Below are 26203 nucleotides of genomic sequence, written 5' to 3'. Positions count from 1 at the left end.
CTCCGAGCACTGGGATTAAAGGTGTGTGCCACCACTGCCTGGTTAACTAGTAGCTTAGTTCTTCACTCGCTCTTCAGGCAAGCTTTATTTGCTACATTACAAACAAAGCTACAATGGACCTGTGCCCTCTGCACTTACATGGGAGACCGCTCTGCCCTGTGGTAGTGCTCAACTCTTGAGCAGGAGCACCACACAGTGAGGCAACAAAGCAGCAGGCCTTCCATGTTCCAGGTTCCCAGCAAACCAGACATCCCCAGCGCCGCTTTCTAAGTCTCCTTTGCAGCCTGAGGACGCACAGCCCAACTGGACCTTGGTGACAGCAGTGGTTTCCATTGCCTTTGTGATTGTTTTATGAAGGTCAAGGGTCATTAGACATCAAAAAAATAGAGCAGAGATGAATTATAGGAAAAAAGGCTGGAGATGAAGCCTACAGAGGAGCTGATGCCCGGAGAGGCTGCTGCAGACCACACCCTGTCCCCAGAATGCAGTGGGAACCCTTCCCTCCTGCCTGGCTGCTCTGCAGGGTGCTGATGGCAAGGACTGAAGGTCCTGCTTCTTTGAAAACAAAGGGCAAGGGTGGGAATCTGGTTCAGCCTGGATCAAGGGACTTGTGGGTGTACCTTAGCTGTCTCTGTAGCTGTCTCTTTGAGTCTTGCCCTGGTGGATACCTGGGTTCTCCTCCACCACAGGTGAGTTTGGGAGCATGGGTGTGGTTGTCTTCATTCAAAGGGCCAGAAAATATCCCTTCTTGCTAGAGTAACCAGTTCCATGGATGCAAATCTTGTGAGCCGGGCCCTGGGTACTGAGATGCATAGCTGTGAGCAGGCCAGTGATAGGCTAGAGACAAAGTGAGGTGAGCCAGCAGTGTAAGCCAAGCTTTAGCTGGGCGGCATCAGGTGTTCTAGCACATAGAGCCTTGGCCCGACAGGAGCAGGGATGAGGCCTCCACTATTCACATGGGTAATACAGACAGACCAGTGGGATGTGTTTTGGAGAACACAGCAAGAGTAACACTCCCTCTTACAGCCAGCTCCCCTGGATGCAGTACAGATGTGTTCCGATTGTATCACCAGCCTGGTGGCATGATAGTGGTGCCGTTATTTTCCTTTACGGGGAAGCTGAATGTGCATCCTTGGTTTAGAGCCACAGACGTGCAAGGGAGGCAAAGTCACAGCTTGTAATTGTACACGGTTTTATTTATCGGCACAAACACTACTTGAGCTGCAGCTTCAGGAGCGCTCCGTAAATCCAATTATGAATAGTGCTTTCTTCAGAAAAGATACAGGTTTTTTTGTGTCTAGTTTATGGTGTTGTGCTTTTTCTCCTCCAAAGTACTTTGAAGGGTTTTTGCAATTAATCTGCCGTTCTATTTGATTGAAACGTGGAGTTTTTGACCTGTGCCACCTTCCTGCAAAGCAGACAGAGCCTGGTGTGTCTAACAGTCTGCCTTGGGGAGGTGCATGCTGAGTTCCCAGGGGCCATCAAATGCCGTGAACACAGCGTTCATGCTGCTCCTGAATGGGAGGGATGCTGGCACAAGCTGAGCCCCTTCTTTTCCTCCAACTTCGAGCTGAAGGCCACTCTGTGTGCGGCTAGCATCCTAGAACTCCCGTTCTAGTGTGGAAACACGGGAAATAAACAGCGCATGGGTAAAGTGGCAGCAAACATCCTGAGAAGATGAGTGTGCTGTGGATTTCCACAAAGGAGGGCATAGGGTGGCTGGAATTAGGGTTCCACTAGGCTTTGCAGCATGAAATGGACAGGAGAAGACTGATTCCCAAGGCTCGGGAGAAATCTGCAGAGAACCAAGTCCAACTGTCGGTGGCCATCTGGTAGACCCCAAGAAAGCTTGTGTGTCTTGGTTTGGCCCTTGTTGACACTTTAGTACCAGAGCAGAGACTGTGCAGTCGCTCACCCTACCCCTCCCTGCCTCTTAACCCCACTCCCCAACTCGTCCTTTTCGTTTTAATTTTAAGCACTCTGGGTTTTTACAGTATTTACTCAGAGATACTCCACCTTGTATTTTTCATTTGGAGATATTAGTAATGACCTTTCAGAACTTCCAATTAAACTTGGCAATAAACGGAAAGGTGAGTGGGAGGGGAGAGGGCAAACTGAGGGTACTGTAGTCAGTGCCGCTCTTGGGAGATGGGCCTGGACCTGAGAGGGTCGGGAACTGATTCCTGTCCTCAAGTGGGCAAACACCTTGGGTAGGAAGGCGGGGTGTGCATGCCTCCTTTTGGCCTCTTCCCAGACTAATGGGTGTGGTGTGGTGCCTCTCCTCTGCATCTAGAAAAAGATCCGTCTCTCTGCATGCCTTGTCAGTGCACCCCAAAAGTGGGGAGCAGCCAGCTCATGAGTGTTCTAACCAGAATGTTCAATTCAGTGTGGAAGCCACACGGAGGGAGAAAGAGGGCTGTCTAGGAGGTCGTGGTCACCTTCCATCTGCATCTGTTGTCTGGATAAACAATCTTAAAACTTCAGATGAAATAAGAACTGTTTGTTTTGTTTTGCCCTACCTTGCTCTGCCTTGCCTGTCGCTTTAGGAGCTCTGGCCTCTCTTATATCTTGACTCTCACCACACACACACAGACACACACACACACACACATGAGACAGACAGAGCGAGAGAGTCCAATGAAAAGCGGACACTGCTGATATGTGGGTGCTAAGGCCACACTCCTCCAGCCAATGCGGCAAATGGTGTGTGTGACTCCCCTGAGAGCATCTTCTCTGTAGCATGACGCACAGCCCTGGAGTCCAATGTTTACATTTTGGCTCCTGTACAAACCAGGCCACTCCAGGGCTGACCCCACAATGCTGCAAGGGCTACAGGTGCTCCAGAAGTCTCCAGGAAGCATTGCTCCCCCTCCTACACTGCTAGCTCAGGGCTGTTTAGAGAGCAGCAGCAGCTATGCTCCCTCCCACCACTTCAAAAAACCCCAAGGGCGGGGTGCTAGATGGGAAAAGTAGACCCATTGTGGTTTTGCCTGGCGGCTCCCAGCCCTAGCTACCCATGCATATAAGCTCCAGCAGGCTGCTTGCTCTCCTGACAAAACCTCTGAGCCGGAACCTGGTGAAGGTTTAAATTGGGAGTTGAGGGAGCTGGGACCAGCCAGAAGCTCTGGTTGGTTGCAAGGCGCTGGCTGGGCTCTTCTGCGTGCGCATTGTGTCAACAGTGAAAAATTACATCACTAACAGCCAAGTCAAATACCCTAGTTGTGTCAAGATTCCCTCGATGTGATGTGAGGACTGAAAGCCTCCTGAAAATGCCACACACGATGCTGCCAGTCTCTCTAGACGGGCACTAGCTGTGCTCCCCACATTTGCATACAGCATTGGCATCCCTGCTCCTCCTTCTGGGCACAGCAGCCATCCCTCCCCACTGGGCTCATGCTCACAGCGTGGCAAACACAGAGGCCAGTAGAGAGGGGCCCTCCTGCCTTCTCTCAGATCTTCTCTCTCTCTCTCTCCTCTGTGGTCCCTGGGCCTTGAGCCGTGTTTGCACAGTAATCAAGCTATCTTTGGAGTATGTTTGTTGGAGGGGGCTTAACAGAACCAGTGGGGATTTGGGACTCAAAGAGCCCCATCTGTCCCTAGACACCACCCCAGAAACCCTCACTGCTGGCCAAAAACTGCTGTTTGCCTTACTGTGGGAAAGCCGCACATCCTATGGTAACACTGTGGATTGTAATGAGCAAGATGGCCAGAATGCATAGACCAAAGAATGTTTTTCAGAAACAGATGGCAGGGAAGAAGAGCAGCTGGGACCACCCGACCAGGTAGCAGCTGAGTTCCCCAAGGACATTGTAAGGACAGGGATGTAGGATTTTCCAGCAGAGGTGAAGCAGGCTTGCTTTGTGGTTCTCCACAACTACACAGCAATTGCACCAGCTCCCTGCCATTTGGTGACACCCAAACTGAGTCCCCACAGCTGCCGTGATTGTGACCCACTAGTACCCTCGGGATCTCGGGAGCATCTCAGGCACTGAGTTTGAATCTGCACGATCTAGTGAGATGTGGGTCTCTGCAACATGGAGACCTGTGGCCTGGCTGCAGGTCACGGGAAGGAAACTAGAAAGGGCCAGGCTATAGGGGGCTGTGGTTCTGTGGGAACTGGAGCAGTAAGGCCCGAGTTAGCAAAGAGCCTCCCTGGGCTGACTGACAGGCCTGTGTGGAGGTGCCTTCCACAGAGGTTTCTCTTGGTTGTTCCCTTTCTTCCTCAAGATATCAGCGCTTCTGGAAGTGCTGCTAAGTGTATACACACAGCGCTCTCCCAACCTTCTGCAGAGGGTCTCCCAGAGCTCAGCCTCCCCTCGCCCAAAACCCCCAGCTCTGGCAGTTGCACACAGTTCCCAGCTGTGGACATAATGGTGGATTGTGTGGCCCATGATGGGATGGCCCTGGACCCCATCAGAGATGACAAATGCTCCCTTGACAACCCCCTAGAGCCCCAAGAGGGAGGAAGGAGTAGGCCGGATGGACAAGGTATCTCTGACCTTGTCCATCCTTCAAGCTTACCCAGCGTCCATTCCTGTCTGGACCACAGCCCAGCCCACAGGGGTGGGCAGAGTTAGGACCTACAGGAGCCACGCAGAGGAAGCAAGTGGTCGCCATCAGGGCAGACGGAGAGTGGAGAAGTGTGTGGAGGAGCGTGGAGGAGCAGGAAAAGGGAAACTCCTCCCAGAGCAGAGTTTCAGGCTCTCCCTCCAAGTAGCCGTGAATACCTGTCCATAGGAAAGACCTTGTATAGCGATGTGATGCCCAGCATCAGAAATAACAAGTCACTTGCATTCCAGTGATGCAGAAACACTAAGCATTTGCCGCCTTGCTGCTCTGCCGCTCAGAAATTTACCTTATCCAGATCAAGCTGGTCCCAAAGGCTCTGCCAGCCAGTTACAGACCTGCTTTCCGTGATAACTCACAGCGTTGGCAGGTAGCCTCCATCCTTCCACCGTGGACTCTCATGGGCTCCCGATGGGCCTCAGACTGGGCATTCGTGGGGCTGCCCATCACAAAGGTCACTGGCAGTAAATGTCAGTCTGGGGGGTCCTGGCCACACAGGGAGGCACTCCTTACTCTCACCCCCTCCTCTGAGGACCTGTTCCCTTTCCCCTGGGTCAGGCTCCTCCTGGGCCCTGACCTAACCCGTGTGTGTGTGTGTGTGTGTGTGTGTGTGTGTGTGTGTGTTCCCACAGTGGTGACCATGGTATACATGTGGATTCAGGGGAAGCCTGAGACCGGCCCTCGTGTGTGCCCAGACCTAGAGGGCACAGCAGAACCTCTGCACAGCAGCACCAAGTATACATTTCAGCCTTACCCAGTGTTTGCCCAGATTCCATCCCAACACACTTCAGTCTCTTCTATCTCTAACTGGATTGGGATGCAGTCCTCTTTCCCAACCTGGGTCCCCTTGATTTGGACTGGAGCCACCATACACCATCTTCTCCATCCTGGGGATGTGGGGGACAGACCCCATTATTCTGACCATGAAAGCCTCAGTGAAGGCGCTGGACCTCTGTTGGCCCGTGTCCTTCCAGCCACGCTCAGCCTTCAGCCACACACCCCCGCACACCACCACCATAGCCTGAGGGGTTACAGTATTTTATATCAGTACCAATGAGTAGTGGAAGTCAGACAAAGGCTGGTCTCCAACAGATGGGCCGGATGGCCAAGCCGATCCTGGTTCTGCCGGCGGCAAGCTCCACTGGCATCCAGTCAGCCTCCACCTGGCACATGGCAGAGTCAGAGTCAGGGCTCAGGAAATGGAGAGAAGACACAGGCTAAGTTATTAGACCATAGCACCCAGAGGGCATGCCGATCACTCCAGAGCTCTCCTGTCTGAGAGCAGTGCCAGGAATGGGGCCCCCCACTTCCCAGTGGCCAGGTTTTCCAATCCCTAGTCACAAGATGTGCAGAGGTGGGTGGTGCCTGTGAAGGGAGGTGCTCGCTTATCAGGGGCAGTGCTGTAGCCAAGGCTCACCGCTCACCACCTTTAGAGAGCCCAGAATAGCGGGTAGAGCGGGAGGCTAGTGGGTAGAGCGGGAGGCGGCGGGGGGGGGGTGTCCTTATTTCTCTCCGCAGATGGCACAGCTAATTATTCTCATTTGCGTAGCACCTTACACCTCTGTAGACTTTTTCAGAATGTTGGGAAACAGACGATGGCGTCTGTTTTTGCAGCCATACGAGGGCTTTTTTCATTAGCAAGATAAGGCTGGACCATCTGTGTGCTTCAGTGTAAAGTTTGCCACCAGCCGTGCGCTGGAAACTTTAGACAAAAGCCAAGGACGATGCTTCCAGTTGGCCAAAGACAGACAGCTCTCAACTCCCCCCAGATGCGAGGAAGAGTCCTGGGATTCAAAACCTATAGTGGGTGGACCCGTGGAGGGGTTGTAGAGCCCAGTCGATGGGTGAGCACTCCCTCAGTGCTCCGCCCCTCCCCCATTAGCCTTGACTGGGTGGTTTCCCAAGTTCAGGTTCACACTGTCCAGAAAAAAGCTCATAGCTGGAAGTCCCATGCTAGACACTCCTAAGTCGTCAAAGTAATGAGTACAGGAAACTGCCCAGTTGTAGGCACATATGCCAACCTCCCCACCCAAGGCTCAGGGACATCGTGGAAGTGGGCCAGGAAGAATGGAAGAGCCAGAGGATGGGAGGAGGCTGTGAGACCCAGGCTTCTGGACTCACACCCACTGTGGTCACCTGTGCAATAGCAAACCGATAAAATTCCCACCAGGATGGGAGAGGAGCCCCACGGCCCACCCTTGGCCAACGGGATATTGGCAGTTGCTGAGGGAGGAGAGTTGCCTCCTTCTGGAGCACGGCCTGCGGTGGGGTGCGCTGAGGGAGGAGTCACTCTCCTTGGGAGCACGGCCTGCGGTGGGGTTGCTGAGGGTCTGTGCCATGGCCCTCTCTAGCGTGCCTTATCAGGGTTAAAGCAATGAAGACTGGCCAGTTGAACTCTGTCCAGCCAAGGAGACCTCCAGAGGGTTGGGCCTGGTGAGGACCCCTGAGGGCAAGTGAATGCAGAGAGGGATGAGTAAGAGCAGATGGGGTGGGTCTACACCCACACAGATGTGTCCTACTATGATCAGGTCCTGAGCTGTGGCTTATATTTTTCTCTGTGAATATGATCAAGATTTGTCCAAACAAAACCCCAAATAACTCCAAACTCCCAGTCATGTGTTGTTTTCAGATGGGAAGGCATTTCAACTGAAGGGAGTTAGGTGAGGGATTGCCCAAGTCAGACTGGCCTTGGGCATGCAATGGTGTTTTTAGGTGAAGCAGGAGAACTCAGCGCATGGTGGGGAACACTACTGTGTGGGCAGTTGGTCCCATGTGGGGAGCACCACTGTGTGGGCACATGGTCCCGTGTGGGGAGCACCACTGTGTGGGCACATGGTCCCATGTGAGGAGCACCACTGTGTGGGCAGATGGTTCCGTGTGGGGAGCACCACTGTGTGGGCAGTTGGTCCCGTGTGGGGAGCACCACTGTGTGGGCAGTTGGTCCCGTGTGGGGAGCACCACTGTGTGGGCACATGGTCCCGTGTGGGGAGCACCACTGTGTGGGCAGATGGTCCCGTGTGGGGAGCACCACTGTGTGGGCAGATGGTCCCGTGTGGGGAGCACCACTGTGTGGGCAGTTGGTCCCGTGTGGGGAGCACCACTGTGTGGGCACATGGTCCCGTGTGGGGAGCACCACTGTGTGGGCAGTTGGTCCCGTGTGGGGAGCACCACTGTGTGGGCACATGGTCCCGTGTGGGGAGCACCACTGTGTGGGCAGATGGTCCCGTGTGGGGAGCACCACTGTGTGGGCAGATGGTCCCGTGTGGGGAGCACCACTGTGTGGGCAGTTGGTCCCGTGTGGGGAGCACCACTGTGTGGGCACATGGTCCCGTGTGGGGAGCACCACTGTGTGGGCACATGGTCCCGTGTGGGGAGCACCACTGTGTGGGCAGTTGGTCCCGTGTGGGGAGCACCACTGTATGGGCAGATGGTCCTGTGTGGGGAGCACCACTCTGCGAGGAGATGGTCCTCTGTGGGGAGCACCACTCTGTGAGCAGCTTGTCCAGGGCTGTATAGGAAAGTGCCATCCCTTTCTCCTCGGCTTTTGCATCAAGTTGTTTGAGCTCCTGCCCTGATATCCCTCAGTGATGAGCTGTAACCTGTGAGCTGAAATGCACCCCTTTCTTCTTAGGTTGCTTTTGGTCAGAATGTTTTATCACAGCAAGGGAATATAGCTGGAACAGTTCCGAAGCTTGACTATGGTTCTGACCTGTTTCTGTCAGGACTGCCCATGAGCATGTGGGCCTTGTCTTGACAACTCCTGTTCATAGAGAAAGATGTAAGCCATGACTCAGTACCTGACCACAGGACACATCTGTGTCATGCACCCTCCTTACCAAGTCTTCCAAGATCCCTACCAGTCACAGAGACCGGGGCAGTGTTTAATCCTTGCTTTCAAAAACATAAGCTGTTTTATCTAAAAGAGAATAGAGAATATACAGAAACATCAGCAATGCCACAAGCAGCTGCGTGGAATGACCAGCGTGTCCTGATAACTGTACCAATGTTATTTGCTTCATGACTAGAACAGTCAGAAACACAGATATGCAAATATTCCATGGTGGGATATGGCATTTTCTGGGTATGTGCCCAGGACTACATAGGTGGGCAAGCAAGGGAATGAGACAGGCATAGATGTCCAGCAACAGGTAAAGAGATGGTGGAAATGTGATTCGTATGCAAAAGGAAATTTATTCAAGTGTAAAGAAAAGTGAAATCTGCAGGGAGAGATGAGCTTGTAAAATGTAGTAAGCAAAGTGACTCAGAATGGAAATACAGATGTGTTCTTCCTCATGCAGTTTACCCTGGCCTGTGGACCCCAATCACTCGCACGTGTGTGTGTGTGCACGTGTGCATTCATGTCCGTGTGCCCATGTGTGTGTGTGTGCGTGAGTGTATATGTGTGCGTGCGTGTGTGCGCGTGCATGCGTGTGTGTGTGCGTGTGCGCATTCATGTCCGTGTGCCCATGTGTGTGTGTGTGTGAGTGTATATGTGTGCGTGTGTGTGCGTGCATGCGTGTGTGTGCGAGTGTGTGTGTGTGTGCACGTGTGTAGCAAGTGTGGGTACAGTGTAACATTTATAACAGAGACTGAGAAAAGGCGATATCAGGGGATGAGGGTGCAGGGTAAAGGACACATGGGTCCTGAGAGTCAATAGGAAACTAATTTTCATTTTTCTAATTTGACTCCATCATGGTTTCTTTTTCTTTTATTCATGATGGATAAGTGAATCCAATTTTCCAAATATTGAAGTACCTAGAGCCATGAAACAAAACACGCATAAACCACGCAGTTGGATACTAAAGGTGGGAAACCCTGAGCAGAGCTCTGTGGCCTCAGTGGCAGCGTTCGGGACTGGAAAAGTGTCTGGCGGGCTCCCCTGAATCATCTACGGGATGCTCTTATTTGTGAGCTAACTAGAATCAAGTGTTACTTTGAAGATTTGTCTCTATTATTTTTAATTATGCATCTGCGTGTGGGTATATGCATTTGAGTGCAGATGCCCCTGAACCTGGAAGCATTGGATCCCCCGGAAACTCGAGTTCAGGGCAGTTTAGATCCTCCTGGTGTGGGTTCTGGGAATGGAACTCAGGTCCTCTGGAAGAGCAGTACATCCTCTTAACTGCTGAGCCATCTTTCCACCCCATAAAGTGTTGTTTTTAATAATAGAAAAATATGTAGTTTCTTTCTTTCCTCCCATCCCAAAGAGATCATTTCTCCTTCATCTTTAAGTCATTCCTCTAAATAATGGCTACGCCAAATCCCAAAACCCGTTAGAGCTGTGAATTCTAAATGTAGGCAGCTGTGTTTGGGCTGCCCTCACCATAAAGCCTCTCCCAGAAGATAAGGAAAGCCAGTGAGGGGGGGGCACCCCAACATGTCTGGGAGTGTCTGACAAGGGGCTGCCTCTCTGGTTTACTTCCAGAAGAAGACGCGGGTACTGAGGGCTTCTGTTCTGCTGGATGTGGAGATTGTGAAGTGGGTAGGAAAGCACCTCACTTTCCTAAAAGGCAGGAAAAGTGTGGATGCTGCTCTGGGCTCCCTCTGGGTTCAGACCGTTGCCCCGGAGCCTTCTGTGGCTCCTGCGTGTCTCAGCAGCTGAAACAGAGGCACTGAACGCTGACCTTGGAGGGGCAGATGCCTCAGCTGTCACCCCAGCAGCATCCGGGGTCTGCGGGTCACTCCTGCAGGCAGGATCTGACTTGTGTGTTCCGAGGGGTTCACCACGTGTCCTGTACCAGCACCACAGGCTCTTGTGCTGGGTTCGGCTCCCAGGAACAGGCAGAGGTTGATTAGTGATGTCAGCCAGGGAGACAAGCTGAGCTGTGGTTCTGCAGTTGTACCTTCTGTAATACATTCCCGTTCCCTACGCTGCGGCCTGCTTCCCTCCCCAAGTGATTGCAAAATCTGCAGGAAGCTCACCTTCCTCCTTGACCCATTCAAATCCACAAGATTCCAAATTAGAGGTGTGTTCCCCTGGGTTCAGTTGTCACAGACACCTTTGTGAGCCCAGAAGGTGACATCAGCATGCCAGTCTCTCTCACCACCATGAGTCGATAAATCAAACTGTGCCAGCTATAGGCTTTTGCCTGGTAGCTTTTGGATGCTGTGCTAGATGAGACATGGTCAGAGAAACTTAGCAAGGCCACACAGCTTGGCCCACTAGCTCCAAGCCCTGGACTCCTGCAGAGCAGCACACTGTACTCCTTGACCACATCCTGTCATCGAGGCACGTAACAGGTGCACACTGAGGTGAAGCCCAAGAGAAAGACAAACATGTACTGTGCTCTCCCCACAAGTCTTTCTCAGTCGCCAAGGGGATCCAGGCAAAAGGTCACCTTCCTCTGAAAGAGCGTGTTCCTTTTATGTAAAACCTGGAATCTCCTTCATTGCTCTCTAACGTGCACTCAGCTGGGGCTTCAGAGTCACTGGGAGCAAATGGTTCATTCGGATGGGGACGGGATGATAGACTGAGTAGGTGGGTGGGGCCAAGTGGCAGAGCAGGGAGTCTGAGCAGCCTCCTCCACCAGAAATCACTGGAGGAAGAAAATAAAATCTCTCCTGCTCCACTGACCTTTCTGCGAGTTTTAATTTGTACCCAGGAGTAAATCGTCACTAAGTCTTAGGCGTCTTCAGTGCTGGCCTAAGAAGCCAGTCTGTTGAGATCTTGTGTTGAAATCTTCCTAGATAATCACCTTGCAGAAGCTCTTCATTTGCATAACAGACATCACAGGAAGGTTCCCCACAGGCGTGATTGCCAGCCAGCTCTCTGCTGTTTTTCTCTGGACAGGAGGGAGGTGTTGGTCTTTGAGGACACTTGGGGATCAAGTCAAGGACCACAGAAGACATGTTTCCATTTTTTCCAAGTTGACTTCAATAGCCAGCTTTTACCCAATCCCAAAGTCAGCCCCCAGCATAGAGCTTAAAGAAGTTAGCATCCGCAGAGGCATAGTCCTGCAAAACAGTCCTTTCCCCTGCTGCGGAGACTGGATGGCCAGCACTTGCCTAGTCTCCTTTAGAGAAACGGCATGTAGTAGCAATCGTGGGTGGAAGTAGCCTTTGAACTGGACCCTCCTGGCTGGGGAAAACAGGAAAAGGACTGTAGAGAAATGTGCAGTCCACCCCACCCTTCCTCTGACCCAAGGATGGGATAAGGAAGCCCACAGCCTCCAACTCAGAGCCCTGCAGCCTCAGAGAGATGGAAGGCCCTGGGGTTTCGGTTTAGCAGCTGAAGAACCTCAGCTCTCTTCTGGCTGGGGGGAGCATCTGACCAGGAAGATTGTCTCTGGACACGGGGCTTGGGGGTCGCTCCGTGACTGCTTTCTTCTGTGAAAAAGACAACACAGGCAGAAGGCATGGTGTACCTCCCAGTGCTGTGCATGGTCTGTCTCTGGACAGCATGGGCAGCCCTGGTCCTTACCACTACACATGCCACTGTGTCCCCAGCATAGCCGCCGGGGCTGGCTTCACCTTCCCACTTCCTGTGAGTTAGGTGTGGCCATTGACCCTGCTTTTCCTGCCAAACTGGGAGAGAAGCAAGGTGTGTTGCTCCACCCGCAGTGGTCGGGACAACAACATCCAACCCAGAGAGCCTGTTGCTTGAGCACGTGCTCTTTAGAAGCAGGATGAGGTTGGAGATGGGCAACCCAAACCTCTGCAGCTGCTTCCCTTGGGGGTGACCCATGTGGAGGGCAAAGATGATGGAGAAGTCATGGGGGGACTGTGGTTTTTTGTCTGTGGGAGGTGGGCTTCATTTTAATAACTGACATTCTCATCACATCTCTGGGACACTATATCCACATCTCAAATGCCCGGTCCTATGTAAATGTTAGGGTCCCATGCTGGAAGGGGGTTCAGAGGGTCTTACATGTGGTCCTGTTTCTTCTAAAGAACTGCCCTGTGGTGTTCCTGATGGCCTCTGGTCTCTGTGGGACTGGTCCCTCTGTCTGGGGACAAAGGGATTCGTATTCAGGCATGGCTCCATCAAGAGACCGGCCCAAGCAGCCTTCCTGGAGCTTTCCCAGAAGCTGGTGCTGTGAGATCCCTAACAAATCCACCATTCGCAGTCCCGGGTCCCTAGGCACTAGACCTCCTGAGAGTATGTCTGCTCTTGGCTCATGGTAGGGTCCACCTTGGCCCCTTAGGGACCAAGTAGCCTAGACACCATCTGTACAGAAAGGTTTATTCATTCCTTGGTGTCCAGGCACCCGAGTGTGTGCTTGTCCCAAGAGGTCTCCGTGTACCTTGAAATTATGCGTTATGTGTACCAGAGGAAAGAGGTCTCCTGTAGAGAACCCAGCAGAGGGTGCCAGGGCAGAGCAGGAGAGTGAGAGATGGGGGAGCCATGTTTGCATTTCCTGAGCCGCTTCTTGTTGATTCTTGGAAAATGGCTAGCAGCCAGTGTGGGCGCCTTGACTGCGGAGCCCAGATGGCAAAGTTCAGGCTCATATTTGGATTCATCCCTAAAGCTGACAAAGAGCCAGGCTTAGGCTGCCTCTGCCTGGGGAGCTCTGCCCCCAACACACACTCATCTGCCTGCCGAGCTTCCAGATAGGCACAGAATCCCCGTTTCTTCCTCACGCACTGTTAGGAGCTGTTCTTCCGACCTCCTATCTGAATGGGACATGTGACACACAGAATGTGCCCCTACCGCGAGTGACACATTCACTTCTAGTGATGATGGCCAGGACTAGGGACAGTGACTCCAGGCCTTCCCGGGCTTCAACTCTCCTGGCTTCCCAAACATCCGCAGGACCTCTCTCCATGAGAGTTTAAGAAGGGCCTGTGCCTCCTCCAGCCAGCCGTAAGGCAGAAGCCAGAGCAGGAAGAAAACGCAGAACAGGAAACAGCCCAGCAGCTCCCTAAATGGAGAGAAGCAAGAGAGGGGAGAGCAGGGACCTGGGACCCATCACCTACCCTCCAGGAACAGAACGGGAGTGAGGGAGGGGCGCGCCGGACAAGAAAGAGTCGTCTCTCTACCTGGGCCTAATTACAAATGATTTCATTAGCCCCATCCTGGTGCACAAGCCGCTAATGAGAGAGAGGTTGGCAGCTCTAAATATAGCCCGCTCATCCTGTCCCTGGCTTTAAAGACACAGCCCCAGTGGGGCCGCTGGGCCCCAGCTGTCAACTCCAAGATCTTCCTCACCTCCTCCAGTGTGTGATCAGAGCCTTCGGAGGAGATGGCAGCCCTGCCCCTGGTCGTTGAGAATGAGAGAATGTGCTCCATGCCCTCTGCTCCCACGGCACCACACTCACTGAGGCTGCTGGTATACTGGGTGAGGCAGACACCGTGATAGGTGACTTACGGCTCCTAGGGGAGCCCCTGCCTGGCTGGTGTATGGCAGAGGCCGTGTTTCACAACTGTTGTATGCCCATCTATAAAACAGGGAGGGGCTGGGGAGATGGCTCCGTCAGTAAAGTACTTCTGAGGATCTGAGTTCAATCCCCAGAAACCGCATTTCCAAAACAAAAGCTGGATATAGCGATATGTGTTTGTGATCCCAGTTCTGGGGATGGAGAGACAGCCTGGCCTGCTTGTTGAGTTCTAAGTCCATGAGAAACTTTGTCTCAAAAAAAGAGGGAGTGAGCCGAGTCTAAGGAACAGTTCCCAAGGTTGCTCTCTGACTTCCACATGCATGCACACAAGACACATATACACAAACACGCATGTACACCTGCATGTGCACATATGTACATGTATACAGGAGCACCACTGCAGGTGTGGAGGTGTTGGTATAGGCTCAGGTGGAGCTCACAAATCAGAGAGATGTACCAGCATGTGTCAGTGTGTGCCATCATGTGCCAGCATGTGCCAGCCTGATATGCCAGTGTGTGCCAGCGTGTGCCAGCATGTGCCTAGGGTGTTCCCACTTGAGAGATGTCCTCTAGCTTCTGTCCCAGCATCCCCTGCCTAGCTGATGCTTCCTGGAGGCAGAAGCTGCATTTGAAGTTTGGATGGTGCCTATGTAAAAGGAGAATGGCAATGCTCCTATGATAACTGCCGCGGGACTGAGCGGGTGTGTATACTGTGGTCCACTCTAGTCTGGCACATAATTCCAGCCGACTGTACCAGAGCTGCTGATGTCATCATCACAACCACCTTGTCTTTTGTCAGTCTCTGTCAGTCATCACCATCACCCCTGTCTGTCAGCGGCAGCAGCAGCAGCAGCAGCAGCAGCAGAATAACCATGGTCAGTCGTCATTATCACCATCATTATCAGTCATCACACCTGTCAATCACCATCACCATCATCATGACCCCATCAGTTGTCATCATCATCAGCCCTGACATCATCATCCTCATCACACCTGCCTCTCATCATCATCACTGCCCTTCTTACATTGTCATTATCCATCACAAGGGCTAAAGAGGGACATGTTAGTTCACACTTGCCCAGATTAGAAAGGGTACACATTCCCAGCAGCACCTGAGGCCCACCATAGAAAGGTCCAGAACCAGGGGGCCATGACGTAGAGAACACTCTCTCGATAATGTGAGTGCCACTTGCTCCAGGAGACCCCTGGGCCCCATGCAGCACGCTTACCCCAAGCACCATTGTCAAGGAAGGTGTGCAGAACTTAGCAGAGTTGCCCACAAACCCAACCGTGACCTTGCAAAACTTCCCAAGCATGCTGTCATGCCCTGTTTTCGGTGGGCTGAGGCAGAAGCATGAGCAGACATCTCTGTCTAGTTTCCTTACAAAGCTCCTTCTGGAAGTTTCTAAAACAAAACAGAAAGGTGGGAAGCAAGACTAGATGGGCAGAGCCACAATAACTGCAGATGGCGTGAATTTGTTTTGTTTTATTTTTAAATTGTCTTTGTTGAGCTATATATTTTTCTCCACTCCCCTCCCCTTCTAGCATCTTCCATATTCCCCATGCTCCCAATTTACTCAAGAGATCTCATCTTTTTCTACTTCCCATGTACATTAGATCCATGTATGTCTCTCTTAGGGTTCTCTTTGTTGTCTAGGCTCTCTGGGATTGTGAATTGTAGGCTGGTTTTTCTTTGTTTTATGTCTAAATGCCACTTATGAGTCTTTCTGGGTCTGTGTTACCTCAATCAATATGATGTTTTCTAGCTCTATCCATTTGCCTGCAAATTTCAAGATGTTGTTATCTTTTTCTGTTGTGTAGTACTCCATTGTGTAAATGAACCACATTTTCCTTATCCATTCTTCGGTCGAAGGTCATTTAGGTTGCTTACGGGTCCTGGCTATGACAAACAATACTGCTTTGTACATAGTTGAGCACATGTCCTTGTGGCACGATTGAGCATCCTTCAATGGCATCAATTTGAATCACCTGAGAAGTCAAGGTTCTAGAGTCAGCAGGGGCTTCGGGGAGGAGGGGGAGGGTCAGGCACCCTGGGAGAGTTCTGCCTGGGTGTTCACTGATGTGGGCACCATGTTCACCACATCAGTGAACAGCTCTGACCCCATTCCCTCTTCTGAGATGTGCCTGTTCCCATGTAAGTTTGTGAGGGTTCACAGGATGATAGTCTCTGAGCGCCCAGCAGGACGTAGGGTGTATGGATGAGAGAATATCCAGGAAATGTAAGCCGTATCGGTTAGCCCATGCAATGTTACCTTCAAGGAGAAAAAAGCCCTTCTCTGAAGAATCCTACAATCCATCCTGTTTCCCTGGAGAATCCAAGGGACTCCACAGTCTTGAATGGGAGCAGTGGTGGCAGCCGGGCTTCCTCTCCAGAGTCCTGGGGAATTCCACCTCCCAAGCTGACATTGGCTACTCCATTATTACCCAGGGCCCTCCTACCTTCTGAGGCTCCGGCAACCCCTGGCCAGTATGAGAAGGGCATCGATGTCTAGGCCAGCATCCATGGGAAAGTTGAGTATCGATTCTCTAGGTGCTGGGAACAGCAAGGAAGAAGAGGTTGTGGTGTACCCTGGACCAGAAAGCTCTCAGTGAACCAGAGTGTCTGTGGCTAGGTTAGAGAATTCATTAGATTTCTTCAGTTAAGAGCCACTGTGTTCCACCCTAATGAGGCACTGGTGCGATTTATTAATGAGGTGCCCATGGCTCAGTTTCTCTTACCGCTTGGAAAAGCCACTCGGAATGAACAGCCCTAAATGACTACCTCCTGCACCCACGCTGCATTGCCCAGTACAGCAGCACGGTGATACACATAAACAAAGGACTGCGGTTAATGCAAGAAGCCAGAGCCCCTCTCCTACTGCAGAAGTCCCTCCCCTTCCCAGGGAAGAAGTCTGTCTCCTGCCTGGTGAAACCTACCTAACTCAGGGCAGTTCTAGACAAAGCTCAAACTCCTCAGGAAGCCATGGATAGCTCAGGTCCCGACCTTACCTAAGCTGCTTTCTCAGTCCTGATTTCTGAAGCCATGAATATTAAATAAAGACTCGGGGAGTCTAATGGAGCTGGTGCCACACTGAGGGTACGGGCGCTAGGAGACGGGCACACACTCCACTTGGGCGACTTCGTGGACAGAAAGAGCGTTCTGAAATTTCCCATCAGTGAGAGATGTAAAGTCATCGTGTGACCCGCCCAGCAGGTCCTAAGTTACTCCAGGATCTTGAAGAGGCACTATCTGAAAGACATGGGGGGGGAGGGGGAACGGATGCCAAGCAGTATTCCTTGTCAAGGCATCCCGTTTATTGAAGCAACTTTGATGTCTTATATACTCCTCAGTGAGGAGCTCGGGCAGGGGGGAACTGAGGAAGGGGGAAGGGGGGAAGGAAAGGAGGGGCTCGGTAGCTAGGCAGCTAAGCGGGGCAGTTACAAGATCAGTGGCTAGAGCACTTGCTGTTAGTGATAAGCAGCAAAGAAGACACTCTGAGGTGCCGTCTGAAGCTTGAATCTCCAAGGTCAGAATACAGTGTCTTAGATAACTTTAAGTTTTTCTGTCTCAAGATTTCCACCTCAAGGCCCTGTGAGACGTGAGAAAGGAGAAGCCTGAAATGGCTCCTGACAATCCTGGTGTGAGATTACTGTGACCCTGCCCGGGTCCATCGCACACAAGTCCACAGCCGGTGTGCAGGGTTTCTCATGCCCTGAAAGCCCTGGCTTTTCTGGAAACTAGGTGTTGGTTGAGTAAGCAGAGGATGTCTGTCTTTGGTACATTTGACTTTGCAGAGTCGACCACGTGTGTGGAATGGCAGGAAAAGGAGCCCCCTCCTGCCCTGCCCAGCTGGTCTATTACTCAAGTCTTCTACCGTGATCACTGTGATTGACAGCACAGGTTGACACACTGGTATTAAGTAGTTTGCTGTCTGGCATGTGTCCACATAATACTGTTGCTCAGAATTCCCTGGGACTTCTCCATGTCCACTTGTCCATTCTCTTTCCTCGCCAGCCCTTACAAGCCTGATTTCCTACCGTGCCACACAGTACCCTAAAAAGTTGGGATTGCTTAGTGCACCATCTTCTCAGCCTCCACTAGTATCCTGCATCCAAACTCCATCCAATAGCCATAGTCAAAGCAAGAGAAGTTGGAGTTTGTGCATTCTTTCTTTCTCCTTGTTCTTTCTCAAACACCTAGCAAGGCAGCTGCTGCCAACCCTGAGCCCATCAGAAGCCTGGCCCCTTTCTGAAAATGCTCCTTACCTGTGTCATCTCTCAGTACTCTGCTCATACCTTGCCTATTGGGGGCCTGAGAGCCACACATCTCCTCTGCCCTCCAGAACAGATCTCCACAAAGCTTCAGTTGGTGATTCTAGCCTCTCCAAGGGACGATGAGTTTTCTGGGGAAGAAATTCTTTTATGCTCATCCTCATCCTGGGCTGGTCATGGGACCTGTGTGAATGTTTAATAACATTCATTGTATAAGATTGGTACCCAGGTTACAGATCCAAGTACAGCCAGGACTTGAACTCCAAAGTCATCTTTCCATGTTGCCCTTACTGTGTGCCAAACGTAACGTATAGTCTAAAAATCTTTACTAACACCATTTTTAAGATAGGGAACCGACGGTGGGGTGGGGGACAGATACGGAGAAGACATGAGGGAGGCAGGGCTGGAAAACTGGCTCAGCAGTAACCCAAATTCAGTTCCCAGCGTCCATGGGTAGATCACAACCTCCCATAACTCCAGTTCCATGGAGTCCACCCCACTCCCTCCCCAGCACAGGGCTAGCCTGGCTCAAGGCATCCCTTGGTGAGGTCAGCAGACCAAACTACACTTTCTAGAAACCGCTTCCTGGTTTCCTCAGCATATGGCCACCTCAGGATCCTGCTGAACAAGATAAAACCAGAACGAATAAAGTTAGCCCCAGCCCTGTACTAGACCTGCAAGCTGGGGTCCACTAGAGTCCAGGGGCACATGACTAGCGTGTGCAGAGCCACAGCAGGCCGACTGCTCCCGAACTGGTGCACATGACCCCCTGCGGCAAATAGCAAACAGCACCTCCAGACTCTACAGGCCACTTGGGGGAAACCGAGAGAAGCGGGACCTTTGGCCCAGACATTACAATGGAGATGCCGCACACTGTCACGGGCAGGAGGGGACGGGTGGCTCCTAAGAGGCGTGTGGCATACCTATGTGTGGTTAAAGTGTACACAGAAGAAAACATCCGGGTGGACTTTGTAGAAAGTAATCCTTCATGCAAACTAGCTGCCAGTGTCAACATACCTGCTATGCTCACTGCACTCCATCGTGAGAGGGATCTGTTGACTGTTGACGCTCCGACGGGAAAGGCAGGGCGGGGAGGTCGTGGGACCCCCACCTGAGATTCTGGCAGATTCCTTCTGCCCTGCCCTTCCATCTGTATGTACTTCTACCCTAGGTGCCCATGGCCTTGGGGTCTCAGGCACTGCTAGAATAATAGGCTGGGAAAGGTGAACAGATGGGAGTGGGTTCTCCGTCTGAAATTAAAATTTAAATGAAATTTATGCCCTGGCGATGCTGAAGCAGGCATGGGCAGCTCATATATGGCGGTTCTGTTGAACTTGTCCATATTGGGTTTCCTGCTCTAAGCTGATGAGGACGATTGACCAGGTCTTTTTCTCAAGAGGGCACCAGATCTCATTACAGAGAGTTGTAAGCCACCATGTGGTTGCTGGGAATTGGACTCAGGACCTTTAGAAGAATAACCAGTGCTCCTAACTGCTAAGCCATCTCTCTAGCCTGGGTTCTCTATCTATGCTGGGTAAAAGTTTTCCAGTGTGGCTCCTTTGAGGCTACCCACAGTCTACAGAAAAACCATCACTCATGTTCCGTAAGCAAGCCCAACTCACTGGTCCCCAGTTTGGTGGAATGATACTGTAGTTTGTCACTGGGGCTTCGTAAGGAGTGGGTAGATCCATCCTCCTGGGGAAGGAATTCTCAAATCAGACCCATGCAGGGGCCACAGAAGCCTGCCTGAAGCTCCAGTGACACCCTATCCATTTCCAGGCTAGGTTGGTGGTAATCAGAGAAGCAACCTCTGCCCCAATAATAACCTTAGCTCTACTCCACCAGACCCCTTGTAACAAAACCCAACAGAATTCTGTTCCCAACCCCCCTGCTTCTCCAATCTGAGGAGACTCTGTGCCCAGTGACTTGGCATTCCAGGGCATCAGTATGCCTCACTGCCCTCAGACATCTCAGCACAGAAGGAGGGAGCCCCATCTCTGCATGGACCTGCACCTGGGAGCCAGGGATGCAGGCTGGAGCAAGCTGCGGGCAGAGAGCCTGCTAACGGGTGCTGGGCTCTGACTTCACAGTTCCCCAGCTGCACACGGCTCCTCACCTAATGATGGGTGTTCTGGCCACACATTCCAGCGGGTACAAGACAAACATGCAGGTGGAAGAAAACCAAGCCGGGGTGGGGCCAGCAGTACGTGACCCATGCCAGACTAACTGTTCAAGTCTCATTAAGAAAGAGCATTGATGGTTCCCAGTGGGTGCCTTATTGCCAGTAGCAACAGTTCACGTAACCGCACATCCACAAGGTTACCCCCACTCATCACACTCAACGAAGCACCGTCCGTGATCATCCCCATCTCAGAGCCTTTGCTCTGCTGTCCCTTCTCAGGACAGTTCCTCTGACACTGAGGAGAGACAAACACTGCCTCTGTGCTGCCCGCCTCTGACCTCCTCGTTGTCCTGGCCACCGAGGTTTTGTTTACACTCTGTCTCGTCTGTATGTTCTCCTCGGCACACCAAGATCCACCTGGGCAACCTTGGAGTCTGCCTGTTCACACCTAGAACCCTTGCTGAATGGTAGGGAGACCCTGAGCCATTGTGGGAGGGCGGGCTGAAGGAGCGAGAAAGGCTGGCTCTGAGAGCTGAACAGCAGGCATGAAGCTTGTGCGTCCCTCGGCAAGGATCCAGCCACACGCTCCCCTCCAGCTCGGTTGATCTTTCCCAACTCACCTAACAAGGGAAATAATAAAACAAGGTGTTCGCAGACACAGCACAATTCTGCAGCACTCTGTCTTGGGGAGATGCAGTCTGCTGCCCCCGTGAATGCCAGGCCACCTGCAAGTGTGTGCCACCCCAGCTCCACCCAAAGAGGCAGCAATTAAAAGTGACAAGGGCAAAGGGTTAAAGACAGCCAGCCTCCTGATAAGAGCAGAGCTTCCTTCTGCTGCACAAGGTGACTGGGATGCATGGTGCACTAGATGCATCTGCAGACGTGTCTGCAAGCATGGCTGCACCTGTGCTGCTGGGTCTGCGGGCACGAGAGAGGTGTAGGGTAGCATTTTAAACAAAGGGATCTGAACCCGTCTGGAAGAGGAATGGTGCTCAGCTGTTGAGGACCCGTGATGAGGGCTGTGCGTTCGTGTTCAGGGAGCGCTAGACTGCCGGGTTTCGGAGCTGGTGACTATGGGAGCCACTTCTACACAACAGGGCTTTGAAAGGCGCTCTGACGGGTGAGGCTTGGCCCTTGGTGTAACTTAGGAGTTGCACACGATGCCAGCAGCAGCCCAAGACATCAGCTTGCTGTGCGCTTTACTGCTTGAGCCTTAGACAGATTATCAAAGTGTCCTGAAGTCAGGTGCAATGCTCAGTAGTGCATACCCGTAATGCCAACACTCGGGGGGCTGAAGCAAGCGCATCTCTGTGTGTTTGTCACCAGGTTGGGCTAAATAGTGAGACCTTATCTCAAAAGATAAAAAAATTTAAAAAGTTCTAATATGGAAGAGAAGAAGGTATTTGTGAGGGCTTGGCCCTGAAGTAGGCTGCAGGGATTCGATGCAGCTTGGGCTCTACTGACCAATGACTCCTGTCCACAGGTCCTTTTCGTCAGTGGGACTCTGCACTGCCTTTTAGCCCTGGCCACTCTGGCTGCAGCTGTTCCTTTAACTGTAACTGAACCCTGCAGTTTGTTCTTCACACACAGGGTCGCACAGAGCACACAGGACTCCAGTGCCTGCTGGAATTCGTGATCTGTGCCCTGATGCAGCCCAAAGGGCTTTCTTCATCAACTCCCCATGCCCCCCCACCACTCCACAGAGTTCCCTGCCACCACCCATGGAGGGGTTAAGAGTCAGTCCCCAGTGTTGTCAAGTTTCATTGATTTTACTAGGAATTGGCTTTTAGAACACACAGGGGCTTATCTTGGTATTTTGTACTGATCATATCACAACCCAGCCACTGTCATTTTTATCTCTATTGGTAACAGTTGGGGGTCAGCAATGGGTCCACTCGATCTGTTGCTGGTTTTAATTTGTATATGTCTGAGGCAGTTTGCTAATTTCTTTACATTTGAAAAAAGAAAAGAAAAAACAGTTTGTTCATCCGTGGAAAAGTAAACAGTGCCAGGGAGCCACAATCCAACCCTTTGGTCCCCCAGAGAAATGGGGACCTGCAGTCCTTGTCATCTGGAGAGGAAGAAACAGGGACTTGCAGTCCTTGTTGTCTGGAGAGAAAGAATTCAGTTAGGAGATGCAGATAGGCTAAGCAGGAGTTCATTTGGTAAAGCCCTCCAGGGCAAGCTGCCCCCAGGTGGAGAGCAGTCCCCTGGGCTCTTCATTCTGATTTTACTACATTTGCTCATGAATTTGCTTGTTTGTTTATGGGAGGGGCAGCACAGGCTGCGGTGTCAGTCGGGAAACAGCTTCCAGGAATTGGTTCTGTCCTTCGGACCTATGGATGCCAGGGACCAAACTCAGGTCATCGGGCTTCGTGGTGGTGCCTTCATCCAGTGAGCGGTCTCACCAGTCTATGCTGGGCAGGGTCAAGCCCACAATACAATAAAGTTATAATGATATCAAATTATTTGAGGACCCAGACCCTTTGACAGAGGAAAGTGTGGGAAAGTGTTGCCTTAGCCCTCATATAGTGCAAACCACCTAATTTCAGCTTCAAGGATGCTTAGTCACAGGGACACACCCTGATCCTCAGAAGACCCAGCCAGGTTCTCGACACTGGCCGCTCTGTCACCTGGCAGTCTTGTTATGTTTAAAAACATTTTCGAGTCAGGCATAATGGTGCACATCTTTAATCCCAGCTCTTGGAAGGCAGAGGCAGGCAGATCTCTGAATTCAAAGCCACAGGTGTACAAAGAGAGTTCCAGGATAGCCAGGGCTACGTACAGAGAACCTGTCTCAAAAATAATTATTATTATTAATAATAATAATAAAATAAAAGCATATTCATATTAAGCCCGCAAGCAGGAGGAACCAGCGACTGGGGAGACGTCTCTAGTGAGTGATTTGAGACAAGGGAACTCACATGTTATTTATAATTTCAAGGCAGGCAACAATAAAAGGTGAAACATGCAGGAAAAACACTTTATCAAACGTAAGTGCAAGTCCCTTCTTTTAGTTTCTAGAATAAATAGTAATTAAATCATGTAAGCTGTGACAGTGAAATTGCTTATAAAACCAACCCTCCCACCATAATTGCTTAGATACCCACATTTTTATAAATACTGGGTAACTTTATCCATTGCTTTTATCAGCAGAATGTGACACCAGCTGTTGGTGCTTCATAATTTACCACGGAGCTGGGTGACAGTCACAGAAGCTCGAGTCTAAAAAATGCACTAACGTGGGCCAGACGAATGTGCAGTCCTGGGACGTCTCTCTCTGCAGTGGAGTTGGAAGTGGCTGCAGCTCTGGGGCATCGGGAGGGGCTGACAATTTGGTTGCCTAATTAATGTTTTGGAAGCAAAACGACACGGTACCCAGCAGCGTCAACGGGTTTTGTTAACTGTGTGACTAACCAAGGAAGTCTGTGACTGAGCCAGGCCTGTCACCCTACCTCTGCCCCCAGCAGGACACAGGTGCCTGACAGTGTCAGATGTCACTAAGTCACGGAAGGGCCAGCCATGCAGATCCCATTTCCAGAATGTTCCTGTTGTGGGGGAACAGCCCTGACGCACCAGCTTTCTCCGGCTCCCTTATTAAACTTAGCCTTCTTGGACACAGGAACAGAGCCAAAGACCTAGGCGTCTGCACTGCACAGGCAGAGACTGGTGGGTGGAGACTCCTGCTCCCACTGAGCCGCACAGGGCATGCAGAAACCGTGGCAGGAGTGGACTGCTTCCACCTGGGTTTGAGGGTGGGAGGCTCATCAATCCTTTTTCCTGCTCTCCAGCTACTTCTGGAGGACAAAGGAGAGCCTGCCTAGTGAGGTCTTTACGGTCTCAGGGCTACTTGGGGAGCACATGTACCTGTTGTTGCAGCCTGCTTCCTGGCCTTCCTGACCGTCTTCTCTCCTCTTACAGTCAAGTTCAGCAGCTGCTTGGGTACCAAAGGGACGCAGTATGAGACCGACAGCTTGGACTTCAAAGTCGGGGCGGATGGGACAGTCTTTGCCACCCGGGAGCTGAAGATCCCCTCAGAGCAGGTGGCCTTCACTGTGACGGCGCGGGAACGCCAGACTGCTGAGCAGTGGGACGCCATGGTGCGGCTGCTGGTAGCCCAGACTTCATCCCCACACTCTGGACACAAGGTAAGAGGAGGCAGTGCAAGCAGGAAAGCCTCGGTCCAGAGCCCGGGTGTCCCCTCCCCTGGGGTCCCAGGCAGAGCCTTTGCCTGACTCCTAGATCAGGAATGACAGTGCTTTGTCTGTGCCCATTAAAGGCGTGGCATCACCCCTGCCTCCACACCGTTCTGAGGTACTAGAGTCGCCCTTGTGGGTGAGGCATCTGAGAGGCACAACGGGCCCTGAGCTCAGTCTACTAAACTGCCACCACCATGACCTTCTCCGTTGCCTTTTGAATGAGTCGCTCACACTTCTCCCTGGCCCTGTAAACTACAAGTGCTGTCTGCAGCCCGGGCTCTCAGAGTGCTGGGCCTACTGGGAGTTTTCAAGACCAGGGGGGTTGGCAAGCAAAGCAGATCAACCACGAGGCTGGGAAACCAGGGTAGGACTAATTCAGAGCTACGGAGAGAGAGATGGGGGGGCAAGACAAAAAGGAGAGAGGACAACAGAGAGGAAGAAAGTGAGATGGGGGAGAAGGGGAGAAAGGAGAGGAGACAGCTGAGAGGGGCGGGCAAATGAGGAGGGGGAGAGGGGACGGGTAGATGAGGAGGGGAGGGGTAAGCAAGGAGGGTGGTACAGGATGAAGGGAAGAAGAGAGAGAGAAAAGAGGTGGAGGTGGGAACGGATAGAGGGCTAGAGAGAGGGGAAAGGGAACAGTGGGGGAGGGAGTGGGTCAGCTGATGGAGGGTCAGGAAGGTAAAGAGATGGGGAGTTCTCCTGTGATGTCTGCCGTCTGTGTACCGTCTCCTTCCCCCAGCTGTATCCCCAGGAGATAAATGGGGCATGGGGCCGCAAGGGCACCTCCCCTGTCCTGGTCCTGAGATCACTCGCGCACTGCCCAACGGTCTGACAAGCAGTTCCCATGACGCCCCACATCCTCTCTGTTTCACTCTTGTTTGTGCTGGGAAGCCTAGATGGCTGCATCAGCCTCAAAGCAACCGAGCTGGGGCTAGCAGAGAACCTGCAGCCTGGGGTGCCTGCAGTAGGGAGACACTGAGAACACCCAAACAACTAGAAAGGAGAGCAGGACAGGTCGGTCCCTCAAACTGTGCAGTATAAGGCAGTCTCGGGCTGGGCCACTGCATGGGGGCACTCCCAGGAAATGCCTACAAGGCCTGAAGTTAGTTGAACAAAGATAACCACATTCTTTTATGTGGGTTTGCCCAGAGCCTTACATAACTGAATGTTCCTTTGAAGGCTCTCAGCGGGAGAAAATCTGCACATTTCCAAAACCCCACCTGACCAAGGAAACCTTTGTAGAACAGCCGGCAGGGCAGATGTGCCAAGGAACCCACTTTGGTTTTGATCTTTCTTGTATCCAAGTGGGAACAGAACCTTGGGAGGGTATTCTTTCCCCACCAGTGTGGGAAAGTAGGGTCACAAGCATCCTCCTGTGTGAGGGAGCCAAGCATTTTAACACATTACTAGTACACACCACACACATGCGTGCGTGCGCGCACACACATGCACACCCACACCACACACACACAGACACACACACAGACACACAGACACATACGCACGCGCACTCACACACACAGACACACACGCACACAGGCACGCACAAACACGCACTAGACACACACGCACACCCTTCTTTCCCTGCCTATGGATGCTGAAGACTCTAGGACAGGCAGGTGTGGCCACTCCCTCTTCCCCGTGTGTTCTTCATGAACATCCCCTGTACCAGGACTTGACGCTCCCCCTCTGTATTTGTTACTCTTCTTGCTTTGATTTAAAATGT

At 52.0% G+C, this 26203-nt stretch overlaps 1 protein-coding gene across 2 annotated transcripts in view; it reads left to right on the top strand.

Annotated features, from left to right (window-relative positions):
- Positions 1-26203, top strand: part of Cdh4 (cadherin 4) — a 468010-nt gene that overhangs the window by 316671 nt on the left and 125136 nt on the right. For both annotated transcript variants that reach the window (XM_057781837.1, XM_057781836.1), the window contains exon 3: positions 24200-24426. In XM_057781837.1, the coding sequence (XP_057637820.1) occupies positions 24200-24426 (227 nt within the window). The remainder of the gene's footprint in view (positions 1-24199; positions 24427-26203) is intronic.

This window comes from Chionomys nivalis, chromosome 9 (assembly GCF_950005125.1).
Source record: "Chionomys nivalis chromosome 9, mChiNiv1.1, whole genome shotgun sequence".
NCBI classification, from domain to species: domain Eukaryota; kingdom Metazoa; phylum Chordata; class Mammalia; order Rodentia; family Cricetidae; genus Chionomys; species Chionomys nivalis.
This window is presented reverse-complemented; position numbering and strand designations above follow the sequence as displayed.